The sequence below is a fragment of the Vespa crabro genome, chromosome 5 (assembly GCF_910589235.1).
Source record: "Vespa crabro chromosome 5, iyVesCrab1.2, whole genome shotgun sequence".
Taxonomy (NCBI): domain Eukaryota; kingdom Metazoa; phylum Arthropoda; class Insecta; order Hymenoptera; family Vespidae; genus Vespa; species Vespa crabro.
Genome location: NC_060959.1, coordinates 3713145 through 3735644, shown reverse-complemented (window position 1 = coordinate 3735644; position 22500 = coordinate 3713145). Strand labels below are relative to the sequence as shown.

The following is a 22500-nucleotide window of genomic DNA, read 5'->3' as shown; positions in this document are numbered from 1 at the left end:
ACACACACGCGCGCATACATAAACACCACACACATACACATCAACATATACAAAGTATATAAATCATAAATACATAAATAAGTACTTACGTATATACACGTTTACGCACACAAACGTATGTATATACCTTCGACTTCATTAATGAAATAAAACATTTTGTTTTCTCGTGGGGAAAGAAAGCAAAAAGAAATAAAAAGAAAAAAAAAGAAAAAAGAGAGAAAGAAAGAAGAAAGAAAAGAAAGAAAGAAAGAAAGAAAGAAAGAAAAAAATCGATAGCTCGAGAAGGGAAGATATGTAGTCATCGTCGTCGTCGTCGTCGTCTCTTCTTCTTCGTGAGCTTAAGAGAAAAAAAGAACTTCCCCACCCCTTTCATCTTCAAAAAGAAAGAAAAAAAAGAAAAAAGACGAAAAAAGAAAAACGAAAATCCCCACCCCCTCCACTCTTCTACGAAAGAAGAAAAAAAAGAAATATAAAAGGGAAAGAAAACATCGTAGATGTAAACGTGATATCAATGGCCGCCGGAGAGGGAGAATGAAGTGGTAGTAGTGGGGTGGGGGGTTGAAGTGGTAGGAGGAAGAGGGCTGGAGTGAGTGAGTGAGCAAGCAAGCGAAAGAGAGAGAGAGAGAGAGAGAGAGAGAGAGAGAGAGAGAGAGAGAGACAGTTAGAGTGAAAAAGATAGAGAGAGAGAGAAAGAGGGAGAGAGTTAGAGTGAAAAAGATAGAGAGAGAGAAAGAGAGAGGGACAGAGAGTTAGTGAGTGAGAGAGAAAGAGAGAGGGGGGCGAGGAGTTTTGCAGAGAATGCAGCTGTGCTGTGGAACGAGATTAACGCTATAAATACCATTGGGTGGCCCTCGGTGTGTCCCGTCTTCTTGACCGGCTCTCGCACTCTTGACCGCGACTGTACCCTTAAAACATTGGAAATAGTTATGGCAGGGGCTCTCAACCGTCGGCTACTGTCTACCATATTTGATTCTATTGATTTCATTATGTAACGTTTGTAAGTGCATATATACATACATACGTTCATACATACGTATATGTATACAAACATATATATATATATATGTATACATACATACATACAAATGTTTTGATTGGACGAGCGCACGTGTGTCTACTATTCTTTTTTCTCGTCCTCCTCTTCTCCTTCCTCCTCCTCCTCTTCTTCTTTTTCTTCTCCTTCTCCTCCTCCTCCTTCTTCTTCTTCTTCTTCTTCTTCTTCTTCTTCTTCTTCTTCTTCTTCTTCTTCTTCTTCTTCTTCTTCTTCTTCTTCTTCTTCTTCTTCTTCTTCTTCTTCTTCTTCTTCTTCTTCTTCTTTTTTATTCTTATTATTCATCTTCTATTTCATCCTCATGAATAATTCGTTTTAATATTTAATAACGATAAATCCGTTCTATTATCGTAAGGAATTATCTTTTTGTCAGTAATTAGAAAGGCAAACAATGAGAAAGTACTCAGAGATTTCACTTATCATTATATATCCGTATATGTGTGCGTGTATGTGTATATATGTATATATGTATTACGATCGATTTCGATCAAAGGAAACGAGATGCTATCTCTTGCCAGTAGATATTCCGATACTTGTGCAACGCTTACCTAATCGATATCTTTCGTTTGCGCGGTCGCACTTGTATATATGTTATTTATATATATATATATATATATATATATATATATATAATATATACCCATACATAAACAGCGTATATAAGTATATATAGTAGAACGATATTTAATTTCGTAGTTCTCTCATATTCTTGAAGATTTTATTTAACCTTATCTGTTCGTCCTTTATTCTACATCGAAGTGGTTATACTTTTTTGTTTGTTTGTTTTTCTGTTTGTTTGTTTTTTTTCTTTTTCTCTCTCTCTTTTTTTCTTTTCTTCTTTTTCTTCGTTAAAATCTTCCTTCATTCTACGAGGAAGATAATTTGATTTATTTCGATTATTATGTTCGAGGTTTTTTATTTATTTTCCCTCCCTCCCCCTCTCTCTCTTTCTCTCTCTCTCCCCCTTTCCTTTCCTTTTATTTATTTATTTTTATTTATTTTCATTTTATTTTTATATAATTTTTATTTTATTCTTATATAATTTCTATTTTACTTTATTTTTATTTTATTCCACTTTTTACTATAATGTTAATTTATGAAATCCGTCTATCTCTCTAACGGAGTTGATGCTTAAGAACGATTTCTATCTCTCGAAAAAAGAATGAGCGTTAGAAAACATATATATTTTCGTTTCCTTTCATGTCGCTTCTACCTCGAAATCCGTTCAATTTTAAATCGGCCGGATAAATAAAGCAAAGGAAGTAATGGACAAGCTCCTCGCTCTGCAAAGCAGACGCCCGTACAGTCCGCCCAATAAGTTTTTCATATCTTTTTCAAATTATTGGTATTTTTCCCGCGGTCCCACTCCCGCCGCCTCTATTTTTTCTCTTTCTTTTCTTCGTTCGCTAAAATATCGGATTTAATTTTCTGTCCTTTTCTTTCCTTTTTTTTTGTTTTTCTTTTTTCTTTATTTTTTTTTCTTTTTTCTTCTATCTTTCTTCTCTTTTTTCTTTTTTTCTTTTTTTCTTTTTTTCTTTTTTTCTTTTTTTCTTTTTCCTTTCTTTCTTCTTTCTTTCTTTTTGCACAACTCTTGCATTTATCGTTTATATTAAAATTTTTAAATCATCCTACTCGTCGACGTACGAATTTGAAATCCACTTTTACCACTGGTTGTATTAAAACTGGGGATTAGTATAAAATCATTTATTCATCTAATTTGAATAAATTTAGGTTTTATATATATATATTTTTTTTTAGGAAGAGGTATATCGAAATTTTTTATTAATTCTTCTACGTCGAATCTTTAATATAAATGATTAATATGATTTAATTATGATTATGTTTACACGTAATCGTATATTTTTCTGATGCGTCGAATGATTTATTGAAAAGGAAATTTTGATCAATATTTATAATCCAATAATTCAAAAATAAAGAAAAAAAAAGAGAAGAAAAAAGAAAGGTTGGGGAGAAAGGAGGAAAAGAGAAATAAAATTTATTAGAATAATTGGATATGAGGGAGTATAATAAAACAACAAAGATCACATTTTTATCGAAATATTTTTTAACGATCTAACTAAAAACGCATTCGTATTAGTCGATGAATCGTTAATATGTTGTATTATCATGTGTACGTATTATTGCGACAAGTGTACACATATATATATATATATAAAAAGTCGACGGGTGTTTATTCCGAGCGTACACGTTCCTGTAATTGGCCGCTCACGTACAATAATTCTTCTCTCGAAGTTAGCGCGTGTACGTGGAAAACTATTCAGAATTGCATTACGAAGCTCTCGCGCGCTTCGTTAATCACGCATGTTGACGGTTGAATCTTGAGTAGAAAAAAAAGAAAAAAAAATTATAAAGAAAAACATACATATATATACATATGTATAAAGTATAAAAAGGAGAGATATAGAATGAAAATAATTATATAAATGATAAATTATAGAAAAATAAAAATTATAAAAATTATTTATATATATATATAAAAATTATATATTTTAGTATTATTAGATAAATATATAAAAATAATATTTTATATATATTCATATATATATATATATATATATAATATATAAATATAATATATAATATATATATATAAAAAATATATAAAGTATATAATATATATATAATATATAAATATAATATATAATATATATATATAAAAAATATATAAAGTATATAATATATATATATATATAAGAAAGAAAAAGGAAAAGAAAGAAATGTATGATTGCGATTATGATGATAATAATAATGATAATTGTGAAGAGGAACTGATAAAAACAAAAGGAAAGGGATGAGGCTTTCCATAGCAAATATCTTACAAGTTAGGAGAAAATTGTGAAGCTGACTGTACCTCACTCTTGTGCACGGTTCGTTTGGCCTTTCGTTTGTGGAACTTTTTATCGCGTGGGTAATAAACATTTGTATTATCGAATCACGAATTATTTTCAACGGCAAAGAAACTCACTCCATGTTTCTCTCTCTCTCTCTCTCTCTCTCTCTCTCTCTCTCTCTTTCTCTGTCTTTCTATTTCTTTCTCTCTTTCTCTTTCTTTCTCTCTCTCTCTCTCTCTCTCTCTCTCTCTCTCTCTCTCTCTCTCTCTCTCTCTCTCTCTCTCTCTCTCTCTCTCTCTTTCTGTCCTTTATTATCGTACGTAACGTTTTTGTAAAAATAATAAACAACGCTTTTAATCCACCTCAACGAATTCATGCTGTCTCTCTTCCCCTTTTTTTTAATTCTATTTCTATTTTCTTTTTTTGTTTTTGTTTTCTTTTTATCTTTTTCTTTTTTTTCTTTTCGTTTCTTCAGTTTTAATCGTCATTTATCCTTTTATTTTCGCTCTTTAGTTTCATTTTTTTTCCTTATTTTTTTTTTATTTTTTTATTTTTTTATTTTTTTTTAATTTTCTTTTTGTTTTTACTTTTATTATTTGCATTATTATTATCAGTCCCTTTTCTCTCACGAAAATACCGAATATAATCGTTCGAGAAATTACTCGCGTGGATCGGTCCCTCGGCAAAAGCGACAACATTTCTCCGGAGTCGACGTCCTCATCTCGTAACGTTGAATTTGATATTTAAGAACGATTCTCCCACGGTCGATCGACTCAAGCCCTCGTAATTCTATTATTTTCAAGCATGCGAATAGATGATCGAATTGGAGAACGAAGACGACATCGACTATGAGGTTAATGTCGTATCTACATACATACATATATACATAGATAGATAAATAGATAGATAGTTAGATAGACGGATACATAGATACATAGATACATAGATGCATAGATACATAGATGCATAGATACATACTTCGAGTACAATAATAACTCGTTACGCATCGATCGTCGTCATTGTCTATAATAGATATATGGGAAATAGTAATAATGTCGATGGAGAACGTGTACGGGGTGTCCCATTTTAATTGATTCGAACGAATTTCATTAATATTATCAGTTCAATTATTATCAACCGTAGCGTATATTTAATTGATTTTGATATCGTTTATTTTATTTTATTTTATTTTCATTACTTATTTTTTTCGTTTATTTATTTATTTATCTTTTTCTTTTCTTTTCCTTTTTCATTTTTCTTTTTCTCTTTTTTCTTTTTCTTTTCTTTTCTTTTCTTTTCTCTTTTTTTTTTCTTTTTTTTTTTTTTTTTTAATTTGAATCCTACAAATGAATATACTATAGATTAATTTGAATACTTTAGATGAAATAGACAAAAGGTCTAATTAAAATAAATGAAATTCTCCGAGAGTTTGTCGTAGTTCTATTGTAATTTTTAACGAGAAACACATTCCAACGTTCGTCGTTCTTCTTTCCTCACATTCGGCAGATCTCTTCTTACCTTTCGTATCGTCTTCTTCTTCTTCTTTTTCTTTTCCTTTCCTTTTCTTGTTTACCGGTGCATCCAATCGAATCGGAAGCAAGGCCGTGCGTGTGCGTATGTGCGTGTACATATACATATACATATACATATACATATACATATACATATACATATACATATACATATACATATACATATACATATACATATACATATACATATATGCATATATACGTATGTACGTGTGTGTATATAATATGTGTGGCTATGCATGCACATACACTTCTCAAAGTGAGAACCAAACAAACACTATCGACTTTTTTTTGCCGATATAGATATATTATGTGTGGAGAGTATGCATCTCTGTGTATGTACACATATAGATATATGTATGTTTCTACATGTATGTACATATACATATATATATATATATATATATATATATATATATATATATATGTACGAGTTAGTGTAGCAACCACCTCGTCTCTTTTCTTGTGTTTCGCTGTCCGCACTGGATTCACTTGGGCGTTGCATCTCTCTCTCTCTCTCTCTCTCTCTCTCTCTCTCTTCCTATCTGTGTTTCTCTTTTACTCTCCCTCTTCCTCTTTTTCTCTTATTCTCTCTTTCTCTCTCTTCCTCTCTCTGTTTTTTCCCTCTTTCTCTTTTTTTTGCTCTCTCTATCTCTTTCATTTTCCCTCTCTCCTTCTCCCAGTTTCTCTTTCTCTTTCTCTTCGTCTGTTATCCTGCAAATATCCTCCAGGGAACCACCCTCGGATTTCTGTGGCTTCAAGTCGCAGACCCTCGTTTTCTCACTCGCAGACGTGTGCTGTGCGAGAAATGATTTCTTTAAAAAGAAACAGGAAAAGAAAAATAAAGAAAGAGATGTTAAAGAATCTACTCCCTTTCTCTCTCTCTCTCTCTCTCTCTCTCTCTCTATATATATATATATATATATATATATATATATATATATTTTCACTTTATGTTCTTTTTTCTTTTTCTTTCTTTTATTCTTTTTTTGTTTTTCCTCATCGCCACCATCACCATTACCACCCGCCTTATTTTATCTTATTTTATTCTATTCTATTTTATTTTATTTTATTTTATTTTATTTTATTTTATTTTATTTTATTTTATTTCCTTTCTTTTTTTCTTTCTTTTTTTCTTTTTAGACAAAAGTAGGTATGTACATACATACGTACTATAGAACGTTTCAATAAGAGAGAGCTCCCTTATAAATATTTATTTCTTCTTTCGTGTGAGAAGATGCCCTCTCTATCTTGAAAGTAATCGATAACGTATATACAAATATTCCTGGTATCACTTTATATAATATACTCATCGATATCTCTCTTATACGCTCAGCTTTATAAAGTTCGAGAGAGAAAGAAAGAGAGAGAGAGAGAGAGAGAGAGAGAGAGAGAGAGAGAGAGAGAGAGAGAGAGAGAGAGAAGAAAGTCTTTCATAGTACGTGCATACGATGCGAGTTATCGGATCGACAGAAATAACTTGCCATTCGAACTCTCTCTCTCTTTTTCTCTTTTTCTCTCTTTTTCTCTAATATCCGTAATACGAAAAAATATTGTCGCGAGAAAATCGAATGAGGGCTGGAAATAAAAGGAGGGAAAGAGGAGTTTCCACGAAAATCGTTTTTCTTTTCTCTCTCTCTCTCTCTTTCTCTCTCTCTCTCTCTCTCTCTCTCTATCCCTATCTCTATCTTCTCTCTCCCTCTCTCCTTTTTTCTTTTACTATTTTTTTTTACCTTCTTCCTCCTTTTTCTCTACTTTCTTTTTATCTTGAACCGACGGTACAGTTTTGTCGAGGGTATCCGCCACGTTCCTTGCTGTGCTACGACAAAATTTATCCTGTGCGCGGAAGTCGAGATAGATAGATAGAAAGAAAGTGAGAAAGAGAGAGAGAGAGAGAGAGAGAGAGAGAGAGAGAGAGAGAGAGAGAGAGAGAGAAGAAAAAGAGAGGGAGAGAATGGAAGAATGGGGAGAGGGTAGTTAAAGGATAACCTTTACTTAGGAGCCATCGTTAAAACACTTGGAAAATATTCTATCGATTTCGAAGAAAATGCGATTAATATTCTTTAAGAATAAAGGTACTCTTTCTGTTTGTGTGTGTGCGTGCGAGCGTGTGCAAGAGGGAGAAAAAAACGGGAAAAGTGTGAAATAATTTAGCGACATGAAAAAGATTTTATTTATTCGAGAGAGTTAGAAATAGGTTTTATAAAATTTCAATTTAAAAAAAAATAAATAATTTATACTTTGACGATAATCTTATCCTGGTGACTAGCACTTGATTTTAACCAAAAAAAAAAAAGGGAAGAAAAACTATTTAAAACGATTTTAAAATTCAATTTTTACTTTTTTTTCTCTTTCTCTTTTTTTTTTTTATATTTTTGTTATATTTAAAGTATTAAAATTATACTCTTCCGGATTTCTCTAATTAATAATAAATAATGTTTCCAATATGAAAATGAAAATGACAGCATAGATATACAAATTTTATATTACAGACGAAAGTTATATATTATGATAAACGAAAAAATTACTTTTCGATCGTAATCAGATAGATTTATTTATCAGATATATTTATTAAATATATTTAATATAAAATCAGATACATTAACATTTTGATAACGAAACGTTGTAATTAATGTTGAAAAAAATAAAATAGTTCAATCAGTATTGGCAGTGTTTAAAAAGAAAACGAACGAACGAACGAACGAACGAACGAACGCAATTGTAATTAACAAAACTTTATGAAAGGAAGTTCGATGGTAGGGATGGGGTGTGAAGAGAATTTTTTTACGATCTCGTACACGACAGAACTTTAACACATCGTCGTCGATCGTTAAATATATAAAAGTTAATATATATCTAAGATATTAAATGTAAAATATAAAATATAAAATTATATAAAATATTAGATATAAAATATGAAATTATGTAAGATATATAACATATAAAATACAATATTATATAAAATAATATAATACAAAATATTCAATATGATTGTAATTATAATCATGATAGTAGTGGTGATATTGGTAATAATGAGCTTTAAGTAAAGAACTTCGATTTATATTTTCAGTTGTTGGGCGGTGCTTGCTTCAGCCATGGCCCTTATACGTTCTACAAAGCCGTTAGGATAGGAAATGGACGAGTCCTTCGACTCGGCAATTTCTTCCTGACGAAACTTTGGAGCGACGCCGACCTCGTAAGCATCGGTGAGCTTCAGTTACTTTGGATGGACAGCCGTGGACCAAATCAACCGTTGGCATCGTTACGGCTCTATTTCCTTCCGGAGAACACCCCGGACGGTCGTAGGGATACGCACGGAGAGGTGAGCAAAATAGAATCCTTTTTCGATATATCAATCTTATTACTATTATTGATTTTATCTCTATTTTCTATTGAACCTAGCGCAAATAATGTTTCAAATTGTTTCTGGATATAATCGATGGAAACATGCTATCGATTTTTTTTTCGTTTTTGTTTTACCTCCTTTTATTCGAATTATTATTATTATTATCAATATTTATTTTATATTTTCAACGTTTAAAATCGTTTCTCGATATAATCGATGGAGAGACGTTAATTCTTTTTTATTTTCCTTTCCGTATTATTGTTATTGTTAATATTATTATTAATATTCATTTCGCCTTTTTACAACGTTTGAAATCGTTTCTGTATTTAATCGACAAAGGGACTATTTTTTTCGTATTATTGCTGTTATTGTTGTTATTATTATTATTAATATTCATTTTGCGTTTTCAACGTTTGAAATCCTTTCTATATATAATCGACGGAGAGGGGCTATTTTTTCGTATTATTATTATTATTATTATTATTATTATTATCATTATTATTATTATTATTATTATTATTATTATTATTATTATTATTAATCTTTATTTCACGTTTTCCAACTCGTTTTATTCAAACTCATCATCGTCAATTAAAATCATTATTCATTTTTCATTTTACCTTTACTTTATTATTAGAGGAAAGCTAATATAACACAGTGCGCTTCGTCGTATAATCGATTTTAATATAACTATATATAGAATATTAATAAAATTCCTCTCGCTCGAGATATCAAGATTCACGTTCTATATAGGTGTATATACATACATTTATACATACATACATACATATATATATATATATATGTGTGTGTCGAATACAGCGTGATTTTATAAAAAGGGTGGCAAAAAATTTATATAACTTTCTGTCACGCATAATTTATTAGCGAATAGTACGACTCAAGTATACATACATACGTATATACATACATAAATATATACACTTTTTATAAAATTCTTATTTTAATTGGAAGTTTATAAAATATGTATTTACAAAAGAAAAAAGAAAAATAAATGTGATAAAATTAGATGGCTCATCCTATATATATATATATATATATATATATATATATATATATATATATATATATATTCGGATCTCTATCTCTCTTTCTCTCTCTCTCTCTCTCTTTCTCTCTCTCTCTCTCTCTCTCTCTCTCTCTCTCTCTCTCTCTTATATAACAGTGGGGGTTTACCTTGGATATCCGAGGCGTAAGAGAGTTGTGTGGGGGTTGTTATTAAAAGGCAATCTCGCTCACGAATCGAGAGAAAGAGAGAGAGAGGGAGAGAGAGAGTGAGAGACTGAGAGAGTGAGAGAAAATATGTACGTCGGTTCTCATTTGTCGAGGTGACCCTTAACTTACTTTATTCCCGCTTCTTTTGTCGAATTATATGCTAGAAAGGGACTCTCTCCTGCGCGTGTTCTTCTCCCCTTCTCTGTTTCCATTGTAAGGACGCGCAAACTCGACGGATAAAAGAGGCTTTCTACCATATCGATCTCCGCCGGTAAACAAATGGTTCGTTAATTCAGACTCGGTCTTATCGCTCCTATCATTGGTATAAATCTAAAAGGATTGCTTTTTCTTTTTTCTTTTTTTTCTTCTTTTTTCTCTGATTCGTTAAAATTTATTATTACAATAGAAAAATAAGAAAATGTAAAATACCATCGTCTCTCTTTGTCTTTTACTTTAATCAGTATACGTACATATATATATATATATACATACATACATACATACATACATACATACATACATACATACATACATACATACATACATACATACATACATACATACATACATACATACATACATACATACATACATACATACATACATACATACATACATACATACATACATACATACATACATACATACATACATACATACATATATACATATATATATATATATATATATATATATATATATATATATATATACATGCATACATACATATATACTTAAGTACGTACGTATGTATATATAAGCTTAAGAATACGATATAAATAAATTGGAAAAAGAAAAAAATATTTTTTTTCTATTATATTCAAATGAAAAGAATACAAGATCCTAATCTTTTGAAGTTTTATATTTGAGTTTTTTCTTTTCCTTTTTTTTTTCTTTTTTTCTTTTTTTCTTTTTACGAGACACAGTCTATTTTATACTTCGATGCATCCGAACAGCCTCCCACTCCCTCCATCCTCCACCCCCTTATCTTCTTCTTGCCATTACCAGCACTATTGGCGTCGGAACGCCACTATCAACACTGGCTCAACGTCGTGTTCCACTTTCTTTCCATTTCGATCTTTCCTTAGTCTCTATGAAAGACTCGTAAAACTGTAACGCAGCACACAGATACGACTACTCACTTTCTCGGGCTACCCCGACCCGATGTTATCTTTATAACTTAGCGTGAAAAAAGAACAGATAAAAAAAGAACTAACCTAGAATAATCGAATTTTTCTTTGTCCTTTTAATATCATTAACGTCTGGATTATCGGACAACATTCGTCTCGTGATTTATTGTAAACGTTTAATTAAATAGTATTATTAAAAGAGGGGTGAAAGAAGAAGAAGGGGAAAAAAAGAAAGAGAGAAAGAAATAGAAAAAGAAAAAAAAAGAAAGCAAAAAATAAAACTCTATCAACGTCGGTTGTCTCGTGGATCAAAGTGATTAATTAATAACTAACACAAACATACATACACACACATATGTAGAAAGAGAGAGAGAGAGAGAGAGAGAGAGAGAGAGAGAGAGAGAGAGAGAGAGAGAGAACGATTAGTTAGGAACAATTCGGTACGATGCGTGATAACAAAAGGGCCTATTCTTGAAGAATGAAGGATCGAACAGGATATTACGGATCAACCCCTTAGAATCGGCCATATGTTTTGATCTGAAATTTTGGGGTTGCCTAGCTATCGTCGTCAAGAAAATATCGTCAATTAAAATCACCTTGTATACGATTTCATTAAACAGTTTGCCATGTAATTACATATACCGAAGAAAAAAGGAGAATAAGTAAATCCTGTTCGTTTACATGAAGGATATAATATCCTTTAAGTAGAATGATTTTCAGATTTGTTCCTTTCGAAAATGTTCTACATACATTAATTATTTTAATAATAATAATTATAATAATACTAATACTAATAATAATAATAACAATGACAATAATAATAATAATAATAATAATAATAATAATAATGATAATAATAATAATAATAGTAATAGTAATAGTAATAATAATGGTTGAATAAATCAGAGAAGTATGATATTAAGAAAAAGATGAAACAATTCCGATCGTATTATCAATCACAGGAGTCATATCGCATAACATTCGTCAATACATCCGCACATTTATTATTACATCGAAACACGTACATACGGCTATGAAAATTAAAGTAATCCTCGATACATACGCAATGCGTAAACGAAGAAAATCCTAAATATTTGATAAACAAACGGCTATGGAGAAAACACTATTGACCACGAATAATAATATTAATAATAATAATTATATTAATATCAATAATATTAATAATAATAATAAAATTAATATTATTACTAATAACGATGATGATGATGATGAGAATGATAATGATAATAATGATAATAATAATAATGACGAAGATGATGATGATAATAATAATTATCACGATTATGATAATAGTTATGATGATGACGATGATAATGATGACGATGATGATGTTGATGATAATAATGATGATGATGATGATGATAATGATGCTGATAATAATTATGGTGGTGATGATGATAATAATAATAATCATGATAATAATAATAATAATAATGATGATGATGGTGATAATAATCAAAATAATAATAATAATGTACGTATTAATATACGTAGAAATTATCTATTATCTATCATCGCTTCGATTGATCGTCGATCGATCAAAACAAATCGAAAAGTACGATATATATTAATTCTTCTCGAATTTCGTCTCATATGCGTTAGTTACGCGATCCTTTTTGTTATATTTTTTTCCGATTCTTTTATATGATGATAATAACGGACGACAACGGACGACAACGGGCGACTACGGACGACTACGGACGACTACGGACGACTACGGACGACAACGGACGATAACAGACGACGACGACGACGACGACGACGACGACGATGACGACGGTGATGACGATGACGACGACGACGACGACGACGACGACGACGACGACGACGACGACGACGACGACGACGACGACGACGACGACAACGACAACGACGACGACGACGACGACGACGGCGATGACGATGACGACGACGGCGATAGTGGTTATCGCGAATCGACAGTGCGTTGCGTGTAATTGACGTGATTGATGAACCTGACTGAATGGAAAGTTCGATTCACATCTCCTTGCGGAGGGATGGAGAAGGAGTGAGGGATATGCTTGTACGAGGGTGGGATGGAGATGAAGGCAGTGGAGGTGGAGAGCGAGGGGGAGAGAAAGGGGTCGCTGCTGGGCGATAGAACGCTTTATTCGGATTGTTGGCTTTAAAACGACGTTTGAATTTATTCTCTTCGTTTTAAAAGGAAAAGATGAGAAAGGGTAGGATGGATGAAGAGAGTGTTTGGGGGGGGGAGAGGAGAGAAGAGAAGAAAGGGGAAAAACTAGAAATTGTTTTTCCCAACTTACTCATGCTCTTATACTTTTTCTTGTTCTTGTTCCTCTTCTTTTTCTTTTTCTTATTCTTGTTTTTATCTTTATCTCTCTCCCTCTCTCTCTCTCTCTCTCTCTCTCTCTCTCTCTTTCTCTCTATTTCTATCTCGCTCTCGTTCTCGTTCTTTCTCTCCCTCTAATTAATTTTCTCGTACACGATAACGGCAAAGCAACGAAGTAGGCGATCGCGAAACTTTCACGATGCACTTTAACGTATCTCTCGAAGTTTAATAAACACGATGAGACGAGCTAGCCAACGTTGTATGTCGTGTCGGAGGTGCGATATTATTATTTTTAGAAGCAGAGTCATAATTGATTTTTATCCGATCTCATAGGAGAGCTTCTCTATCGTGGTTTTTACGAGACAGAGAGGAAGAAAGAGAGAGAGGAAGAGAGAGAGAGAGATGGATAGATTGAGAGATAATGTACGAGCGGAAGAGAGAGAAAAGAGAAAGAGAGGGAGACAATGAAAAGAGAAAGAGAAAGAGAGAGAGAGAGAGAGAGAGAGAGAGAGAGAGAGAGAGATGGATAGATTGAGAGATAATGTACGAGCGGAAGAGAGAGAAAAGAGAAAGAGAGGGAGACAATGAAAAGAGAAAGAGAAAGAGAGACAGAGAGAGAGAGAGAGAAAGAGAGAGTGAGAGAGAAATTTTTCAGACTTCGACCAATATTATCGTTCATATACGACGTGATGTAATTAAAACGGCTCGTTAAGTGGCGTTAAACTGATTTACCATGCGGACTTTAACGAATCTCTCTACGATTTTCTCGAATAATTAAAAAAGCTACAATTTTTTTGTCCTCATTCGATTAATAAGCCCGCCATTCTTCGATTTTCTAAGGATAATAATAATAATAATAATATTTAATACATTTAATAATAATAATATATAATAATAATAATAATTATTGTTATTATCATTATTATAATGATAATGAGAATTGTATAATATTTCAGTTTTCTTTTTTGTTTTGTTATTTTTTATTGTTTTATTTTTTTCCATTTTCATTTTCATTGATAGAATAAATCGTCGTATCAGAAGTCGATTTAAATTCAAAGCTATCTAGTGATAGTTGTCATCATAAATTATTTCAAAGGACGATCGTGACCGATGCCTTTTTACGAAATATCTACGTCACACTTTGAATTTTAAAAGGTACGTTATGTTCTACGTATAGAAGGAAAGAAAACGTGTACATATATTTACGATCATTTATATATAATCATATAGATGAATTTTGATTGGAACGAATTTTTAATTCGTTAATGGACAATTTTCTTTTATTTTATTATTCTTTTTTTTATTTTTTTATTTTTTATTTTTTTTTTTATTTTTTTATTTTTTTTTTTTTTTATTTTTTTTTTATTTTTTTTTTTTTTTATAAATACGTAAATATACCAAATATTAAAACCAATTAACGTTTATAAATAAATATTACACATGGAAGATTATATATCGTCGTTAATTGTTTATTAACGAAATTTCAGTTATGTAGTAGTAGGAGGGATAAAAAAAAGAGAATACTTAAAAACTCGTGATTACATACATACGTTCCATTGCATTAAATCGTATTAAATATTAAATAAGTTGTTGTAATTTTGCAAGCCCACAAGCGTGTTTGACGTAAAATTTTAATTAATTCTTGAATGGATAATTTTAATTTACTCTCTCTCTCTTTTTCTCTCTCTCTCTCCCCTCCTCTCTCTCTGTCTCTTTCTCTTCCTCTCTCTTTCTCTCTCGTCTTGAGAATAAGAGAAATATTTGTATTGTTATTAAAGTAAAATATTTTGTATATTAAAGTAAGATACGACGGCGAAGAGGAGGAGGAGAAGAAGAAAGAAATATAATAATTGCGATAAACAATTAGAAAATAATTACATTTAAATATTACCTAAAAACCAACTTCGCTATTAATAATGATAATTAAATAAAAAAGTATAAAAAAAAAAGAAAATAAAAGAAAAATTGAAGAAAAAGCGAAAGAAGTGGTAAGAGAAACGAAAGAGTACTTTCGTTCAATGCGAAAATTTTAATTAAAGCTATCGGATAAAAGGCTCGTTGGTTTTAATTTCCAACCACATAATTAGAGATCACGATGTTTCCCAAGCATCGATTATACTTCTTCTGTACGCTGCATATATATATATATATATATATATATATATATATATATTTGTATGTATGTATGTATGTATGTATGTATGTATATATGTATATATATACTTTCGTAGTTTCGCTTTCATTTTTAGAAACGCAGCATACTACGTTTATCGCAGTCGATCGACGCTTTAGTTCGCTTTTACATGCGCGATTTCAATCATTGTATATATCTCACGAGAAAGAAATAACACGAAAAACGTTTTTCTCAAAAAAAAAAAAAAAAAAATATTTTTCTTCTTCTTTCTCTTCTTCATCTTTTTTTTTAATTCCTTCAGTTAATGGAAAAAAAAATATATGTGTCCTAATTTGATATATCCTTCGTAAATTAATTAAGCCATTATTCAATTACGCCGATATTGGATTACATTGTAACAAAATGAAAAAAAGTTTACAATATTTCATCGTACACTATTATTTTCAGAATAATGAAATTTCATTGTTCTACAATAATTATGCTTTGTTAATTATGCTATATAACAAAAAAAATAAATAAATAAATAAAAAAGGAAAAATTGTTTATTAAATTTCATCGCACATTATTGTTTGAGGAATAATTAAATTTCATTATACGACGATAATTACGTTGTTAATTATCCCATAAAATAGTGTTTACGAAATTTCATCGTACGTTATTGTTGTTTGCAGTACAATATAAATTTCATTATTCAACGATAATTACGTCATTATGAAAATCGTTAATTATGTCATTAAAAAAAAAATGTTTACGAAATTTCATGGTACATTATTGTTTGCAATTAAATTTCGTTATTCAACGATAATTATGCTGTTAACTGTGCTGTAAAAAAAAAATAAATAAATAAAAGAGAAAAAAAAAGAAATGTCGAGAAAATTTCATCGTACGTATTATTTACAAAATAATAAAATTTCATTATTCAACGATGATTGTTTTATAAATTATATCGTAAATTAACGTTATTCAAAATTTGATCATAATTAAGTTTTTCATTCGGCAACGATCATTTCAATATTCATTTAATTGCTTAATAAATATCATTTCAGTAATTATTTAATTAATTAAAAATTATCATTTCAATATTCATTTCATTAATAAAAAATTTCATTTCAATAATCATTTACTTAATTAAAAAATATCATTTAATCAATATATTAATATATATACATATATATATATATATATATATATATATATATATATATGTATATATATACACGTTGTATATCGCTCCTACAATGTTCATTAGTTAACAAGAAATCTAACATTTTAAAAGGCAACTTAAAAAATATTTTATAATTTTAAAATGTAAAAATAATTCAATTATAGTTTAACAAGTAAATCAATGTGTAGGAGTGGAATAGATTCGTGAGTTACTAAAAATTCCATCGTGACTAGTATCACAAGGAGGAGTTTTAACGAGGGTCTCGATATAATTCAAAGTTCTAAGTAAAATTCGATGGAATTCACTTCGTCGTTCGAAAAGCCCATGTCGTCGTCTTCGTCGTCATCGTTGTTGTTGTCGTCTTCCTGACTGAGAAAGACTACGAATGAGAAAGAAGAAGAGAAGAAGAAGAATAAGAGAAGAAGAAGAAGAAGAAAATGGGAAAGAAGAAGAAGAAGAAGATGGAGAAAAAGAAGAAGAAAAGGAAGAGGAGGAGGAGAAGGAGGATGAGTTGAATGTACTCCTTAAGTACGACGTGGTACGAGAAATCGTTATACGATCGTTGAGGACCGATCTCGGAAGGAAGTCGCCGACGAGATCGATAGAATTTGATGAACGAGAGAGAGAAAGAAAGATAGACAGGTAGATAGATAAATAGAGACAGACAGAAGGAGAGAGAAAGAGAGAGACAGACAGAGGGAGAAAGAGAGAGAGAGAGAGAGAGAGAGAGAGAGAGAGAGAGAGAGAGAGAGAGAGAGAGAGAGAATTAATAACCTAAAGATAAATGTACACAGTACCTGTACATAATCTTATAATATTAGAAATAATTTGTCGTTAATCGAAAATTAATCGATATAATTTAGTCGTCATTTTTCCTGTTTTCTTGTTTTTCTTTTCCGTTTTTTTTGCTGATATTTTCTTTCCTTTTTTCTTTTTTAAACATTATCGTCAATAAGAATAACTATATCTAAATATTAGTACGACTATGATTATATAAAAATGATTGATTAGTGATGAAAAAAAAACGGAATAATTTTACGTCTTACTAATAACAAATTAATCGATATAACTTAGGCATCATTTCTTTTTCTTTCTTCTTTCTTTTTTGTTGCTTTTTTTCTGTTTTTTTTTTTTTCTTTTTTTTTTAAATCATTATCAATAAGAATAATTATACCTAAATGTTGATCGTCCAACGATAATTATAAAAATGATCGACGACTAAAATATGGAAATATTAAGTTAATCATTAATGTTATCTTTTCGTATCATCGTAATTAAGTAAATAATTTCATTCAATCTCATAATGACTTGGCACAATGTTCTTCGCATGTATCGTTTTCTTTTCTTTCTTTTTTTTTCTTCTTCCTTTTTTAACTTATCGCTAAATCGTGTATCAGAGGGGCAAGGGAAGGGGTGGAAGAGAAGGAGGTGAAAGAAGAAAAAAATACGAGGCGAATGAAAACGAAGGTAAAAGAGTGTTCGTAAATAGCTGAAAAAAATATATACATATATACACACACTCATATATATATATATGTATATATATATATATACACATACATATGTATGTATTTAAACATGTGTTTCCGATTAAACTCGTTTCACGTTCGTGCAGATCCCCGCGACGAAACCGGTTTTGAAGGAGCGCTCCATTCTGTTATCTAAACTTTGCACTGCAATTTTTCCCCTTCTAAATTGGTAAATGCCGGGGGCATTTCAGCCTCCGTTTCTTTTCTTCTTTCTTCAACTTCTGTTTCATTTCTTCTTATTCTTCTTTCTTTTTCTTCTTCTTATATTTCTCTCTTTCTCTCTCTCTCTCTCTCTCTCTCTCTTTCTCTCTCTCTTTCTCTCTTTTTCTCTGTTTCTGTTTCTGTTTTTTTTTTTCGTTCTTCCTTTCTTTTTCTCTATCTCTATCTCCATCTTTCTCTTTCTTTTTCCCTTTTTCTATCTTTCTTTTTCTTTCTTTCGTTAGCCTTCGCAAAACTATCGACCGCATCAGTATCGATCGCAAAGTTTCGCTTCGAGATACGAAAGAAGGAAGACTATAAATAACGATAAGCAACGGGAAGTTAATTTTTCATTCCTGAGCGATATCTCTCTCTCTCTTTCTCTTTTTCTTTCTTTTACTCTTTTATCTCTTTCTCTTATTCTTTCATCTCTCTCTCTTTCTCTCTCTCTCTCTCTCTCTCTCTCTCTCTCTCTCTCTCTCTCTCTCTCTCTCTCTCTCTCTCTCTCTCTCTCTCTCTCTCTCATCCTCGATGAAAATCATTTTCGTTTGTGAACGCATTAAGTCTGACCCCATCAATCTTTTCCCCACTCGTCTTTATTCTTATAATCGGACTGTATATATATTCTATTTTATCTATTTATCTTTGTTTTTCTTTACTTTTTCTTTCTTCTTTTCTTTCTTCCTTTTTTTTTTTTTTTTTTTTTTATATATATATATTTCTTCTTTAACGAAACTTCAAAAGCTATAATTAGAACCTTTATTATTATACATCCAGCTATTATTGCTGTATAATTATTTCTCTCATTTCTTTTCTCCTAGCTAACTTCGATTTGAATTTCGTTCTTTCTTTCTTTCTTTCTTTCTTTTTTTATCTTTTTTTGTGTATGTGTGTACGCGTGTGCGTTTTTGCATCTTGATATCTCATTTCTTCGCTTATATATTATAAACAGATAAGCGCATACTTAGAAAGTCATTTATCAATCGAATCGTTTCCTATCTCCTTGATTAATTTTTCTTTTTTTCCTTTTTGTTTTTGTTGTTTTTTATTTTTATTTATTTTTTTTTTTTTTACTTTTTTGCAAATAAGTAAAGCTATACATCAGAGATGATTCTAGGGTTCGAAGAAGAAGAAGAAGAAAAAAATACATTTGATCGTCATGCCTCCATGCACGTCTGATCTTGTAACAATGGGGTTAATTTACGTGTGATAACCATATACATACATGCATATATATATACACACACACACACACACATATATATATGCATATGTATATATATATGTGTATATATATAAATATAACACTTGCAATTAGATCGAACGATGAAGATAAATATTTTATAAAAAAATTTTACTTTTTTTTTACTTTTCTTCTTTTTCTCTTTCTTTTCTTTTTTTTTCTATACATTCTTCGCATTTGTATTAATCGAAAAGGTACATAATACACATACACACATATATTCGGCAACGTTGGTGGTAAACGACGCATAATTAAGAAAATAAATAGACGTAACGTTGTACGAGTGTTTGTATAGATGTGTATATAACGTGTTAAACAAAGCCAAAAAATACCGATATCGATAACGAGTTTTTTTTCTTTTACTTTTTCTTTTTCTCTCTTTCTATCTTTTACTTTCTCCTCTCCTTTTTTTTCTTTCTTTTTTTTATTTTCTTTTTTTTTCTTTTCCTTTTATTTCTCCTTTTAAAGTAATTTTGTAGTCGCCCGGGTACAACGACCATGTAGAAAAAGAAAAGTATCGACTTGCCTCCGCTGTCCGGCAAGTCGAACGAAGCGTTTTAAAGCCTTCATTAGGAGGATAGAGGAAAAGGAGGGCGAGGTGGAGGAGGGAGGGGGAAGTTAAGAGGAGGAACTGAAGAAGAAGAGAATGAGAAAGAGAAAAAGAGGGAGGGAGTGGGACGAACGATGGTGGGAAAGGGGTGAAGAGAAGAAAAGAGAAGAAAAGAGAAGAAAAGAGAAGAAAAGAGAAGAGAAGAGAAGAGAAGAGTAGGTGGGAAGGGGCAAGAGGGAGAGAGGAGGGAAGAGGCAAGCTCGAGAAATCGAATATAGTGTCTCCTCTCGACACAACGACGAAGGGGGAAAGCCGATTGTGTCGGTGGAGAGAGATCGATGTTCGGTGGGTAGTTTTACCTAGCCAATTATCGATATGTGCGGATACTTTACGGCTTCTTCTACGTCGACCCTTCTTCGACATCGAATATCCCTCCTTTTTAAATAATTCACTCACCACGATATTCTCTTTCTATTACGTTTACGAGAGAGATAGATAGATATATAGATGATAGATAGATAGATAGATAGATAGATAGAAAGAGAAAGAGAGAGAGAGAGAGAGAGAAAGAAAGAGAGAGAGAGAGAGAGGACAAAATAAATAGAAAAATAAACAAGCTTGAATATTATTTCATTTATTTTATTTCCAGATTTTATTATTCGATTCTCTTTTTATTTATTTATTTATTTTTTGTTATTTGTTTACTTTTTTATTTATTTATGTTTATTTCTGTTTTTTATATTTTTATTTTTTATTTTTATTTCTGTTTTTTATATTTTATTTATTTACGTTTTTTTAATCTTTTTTTTCTCCCTTCAATACTCGCATTCTATTTTAATAGTTGTAATTCGTTTTTGATTTCTCTTTCAAATCGTTGGTCTGCGTTATTTGAAATGATTTTTGAAAATCGATTCGATCTTTTTTTTTCTTCTCTTTTTTTTGTTTTTCTTTTGTTTCGTTTGTTTTTAAATGTCGATACTTCCATTTTTAATAGGGAGTAATTGAATGAATATATATGTATGTACATACATATATGTGTGCATATATATATATATATATGTATGTATATACAATATATATCAAATTTCATCCGCTAGTAGAACCCTCCAGAGCATTTTTCCTCCCCTCGAACAGCGACGTAACGACGCCATTGTTATCGACGTTACCATCGTTGTTATTATTGTCATCGTTCGAGACCAGAATGCGAGCATTCCCACGTATCGTTCAGACAAGGATAGACAACAATCACGAGAGTGACGTAAAGTGTAGAGAAAAAAATATTTGGACCTATTTTGGAATTGATAAACTTTTTTTATATATATGATAAAGCAATCTGAATTATTTGAACGGATGACAGAAAAATTACTGTGCAATGTGAGGTATATGAATAAATAAAAAAAAAGAAAAAAAGAAGAAACAATGAATAATTTTTTTTCTTATACAATAATAGCGATAAAAATTGAACAATTGAGTTATAATTATTATGATTTTTAATACGTAATTACGATTACGCATTATAATCATAATTTTAACGATACGATACGATACGATACGATACGATACGATATTAAATGATTATTTCAAACATTTTTTAATAAGCGCTTTCGTAATAATATTAATAATAATTATTCTTATTATAATAAATAATATCATAATAAGTTAATTGTCATATATGAATTCCCGTAAATATCATAAATATTAATCAATCATTATGCAAATTACGCTTATTTAAAGAGATATATAAAAATTACTATTATATATCGTAAGATATTTTTATTAGAGTTTTTTCTTTTTTTATTTAATGTCCTGTGTTTATTGTAATTCTTTTAAAGATTGATTGTTTTTCATAATGATAATGATAATGTTGATTACAACATTAGGATGCAAATATAAAACAAGCAAATTTTTCAAACTGCAAGTATCGTATTTTATAAAAATACTTGATAAAAAGTTTTTTTCTTTTTCGAAAGAAAAAAAAAGAAATTATTTTTCTATTTTCTTTTTATTAAAAGTTGCAACAAAGAAGCTATTCATTTTTTCCTTATTTTTATTTTTTTTTATATTTTTTTTATTTATTAATTAATTCGTCTTTCATATAACAGATCAATTGATGAATATCTGTTTAAAATGTCAGAATTCTCTTTATACGATATAAAAACAAATTTATTTTATTTGAAAAGGCCAAAAGGTATCTAAAATATCACT

The 22500-nt window shown here is 30.4% G+C and overlaps 1 protein-coding gene across 3 annotated transcripts in view; it reads left to right on the top strand.

Moving 5' to 3' along the window:
- Positions 1-22500, top strand: part of LOC124424313 (AT-rich interactive domain-containing protein 5B-like) — a 159899-nt gene that overhangs the window by 31662 nt on the left and 105737 nt on the right. For all 3 annotated transcript variants that reach the window (XM_046963188.1, XM_046963187.1, XM_046963189.1), the window contains exon 2: positions 8506-8757. In XM_046963188.1, coding sequence (XP_046819144.1) covers positions 8662-8757 — 96 coding nt within the window. In that variant the 5' untranslated portion in view covers positions 8506-8661. The remainder of the gene's footprint in view (positions 1-8505; positions 8758-22500) is intronic.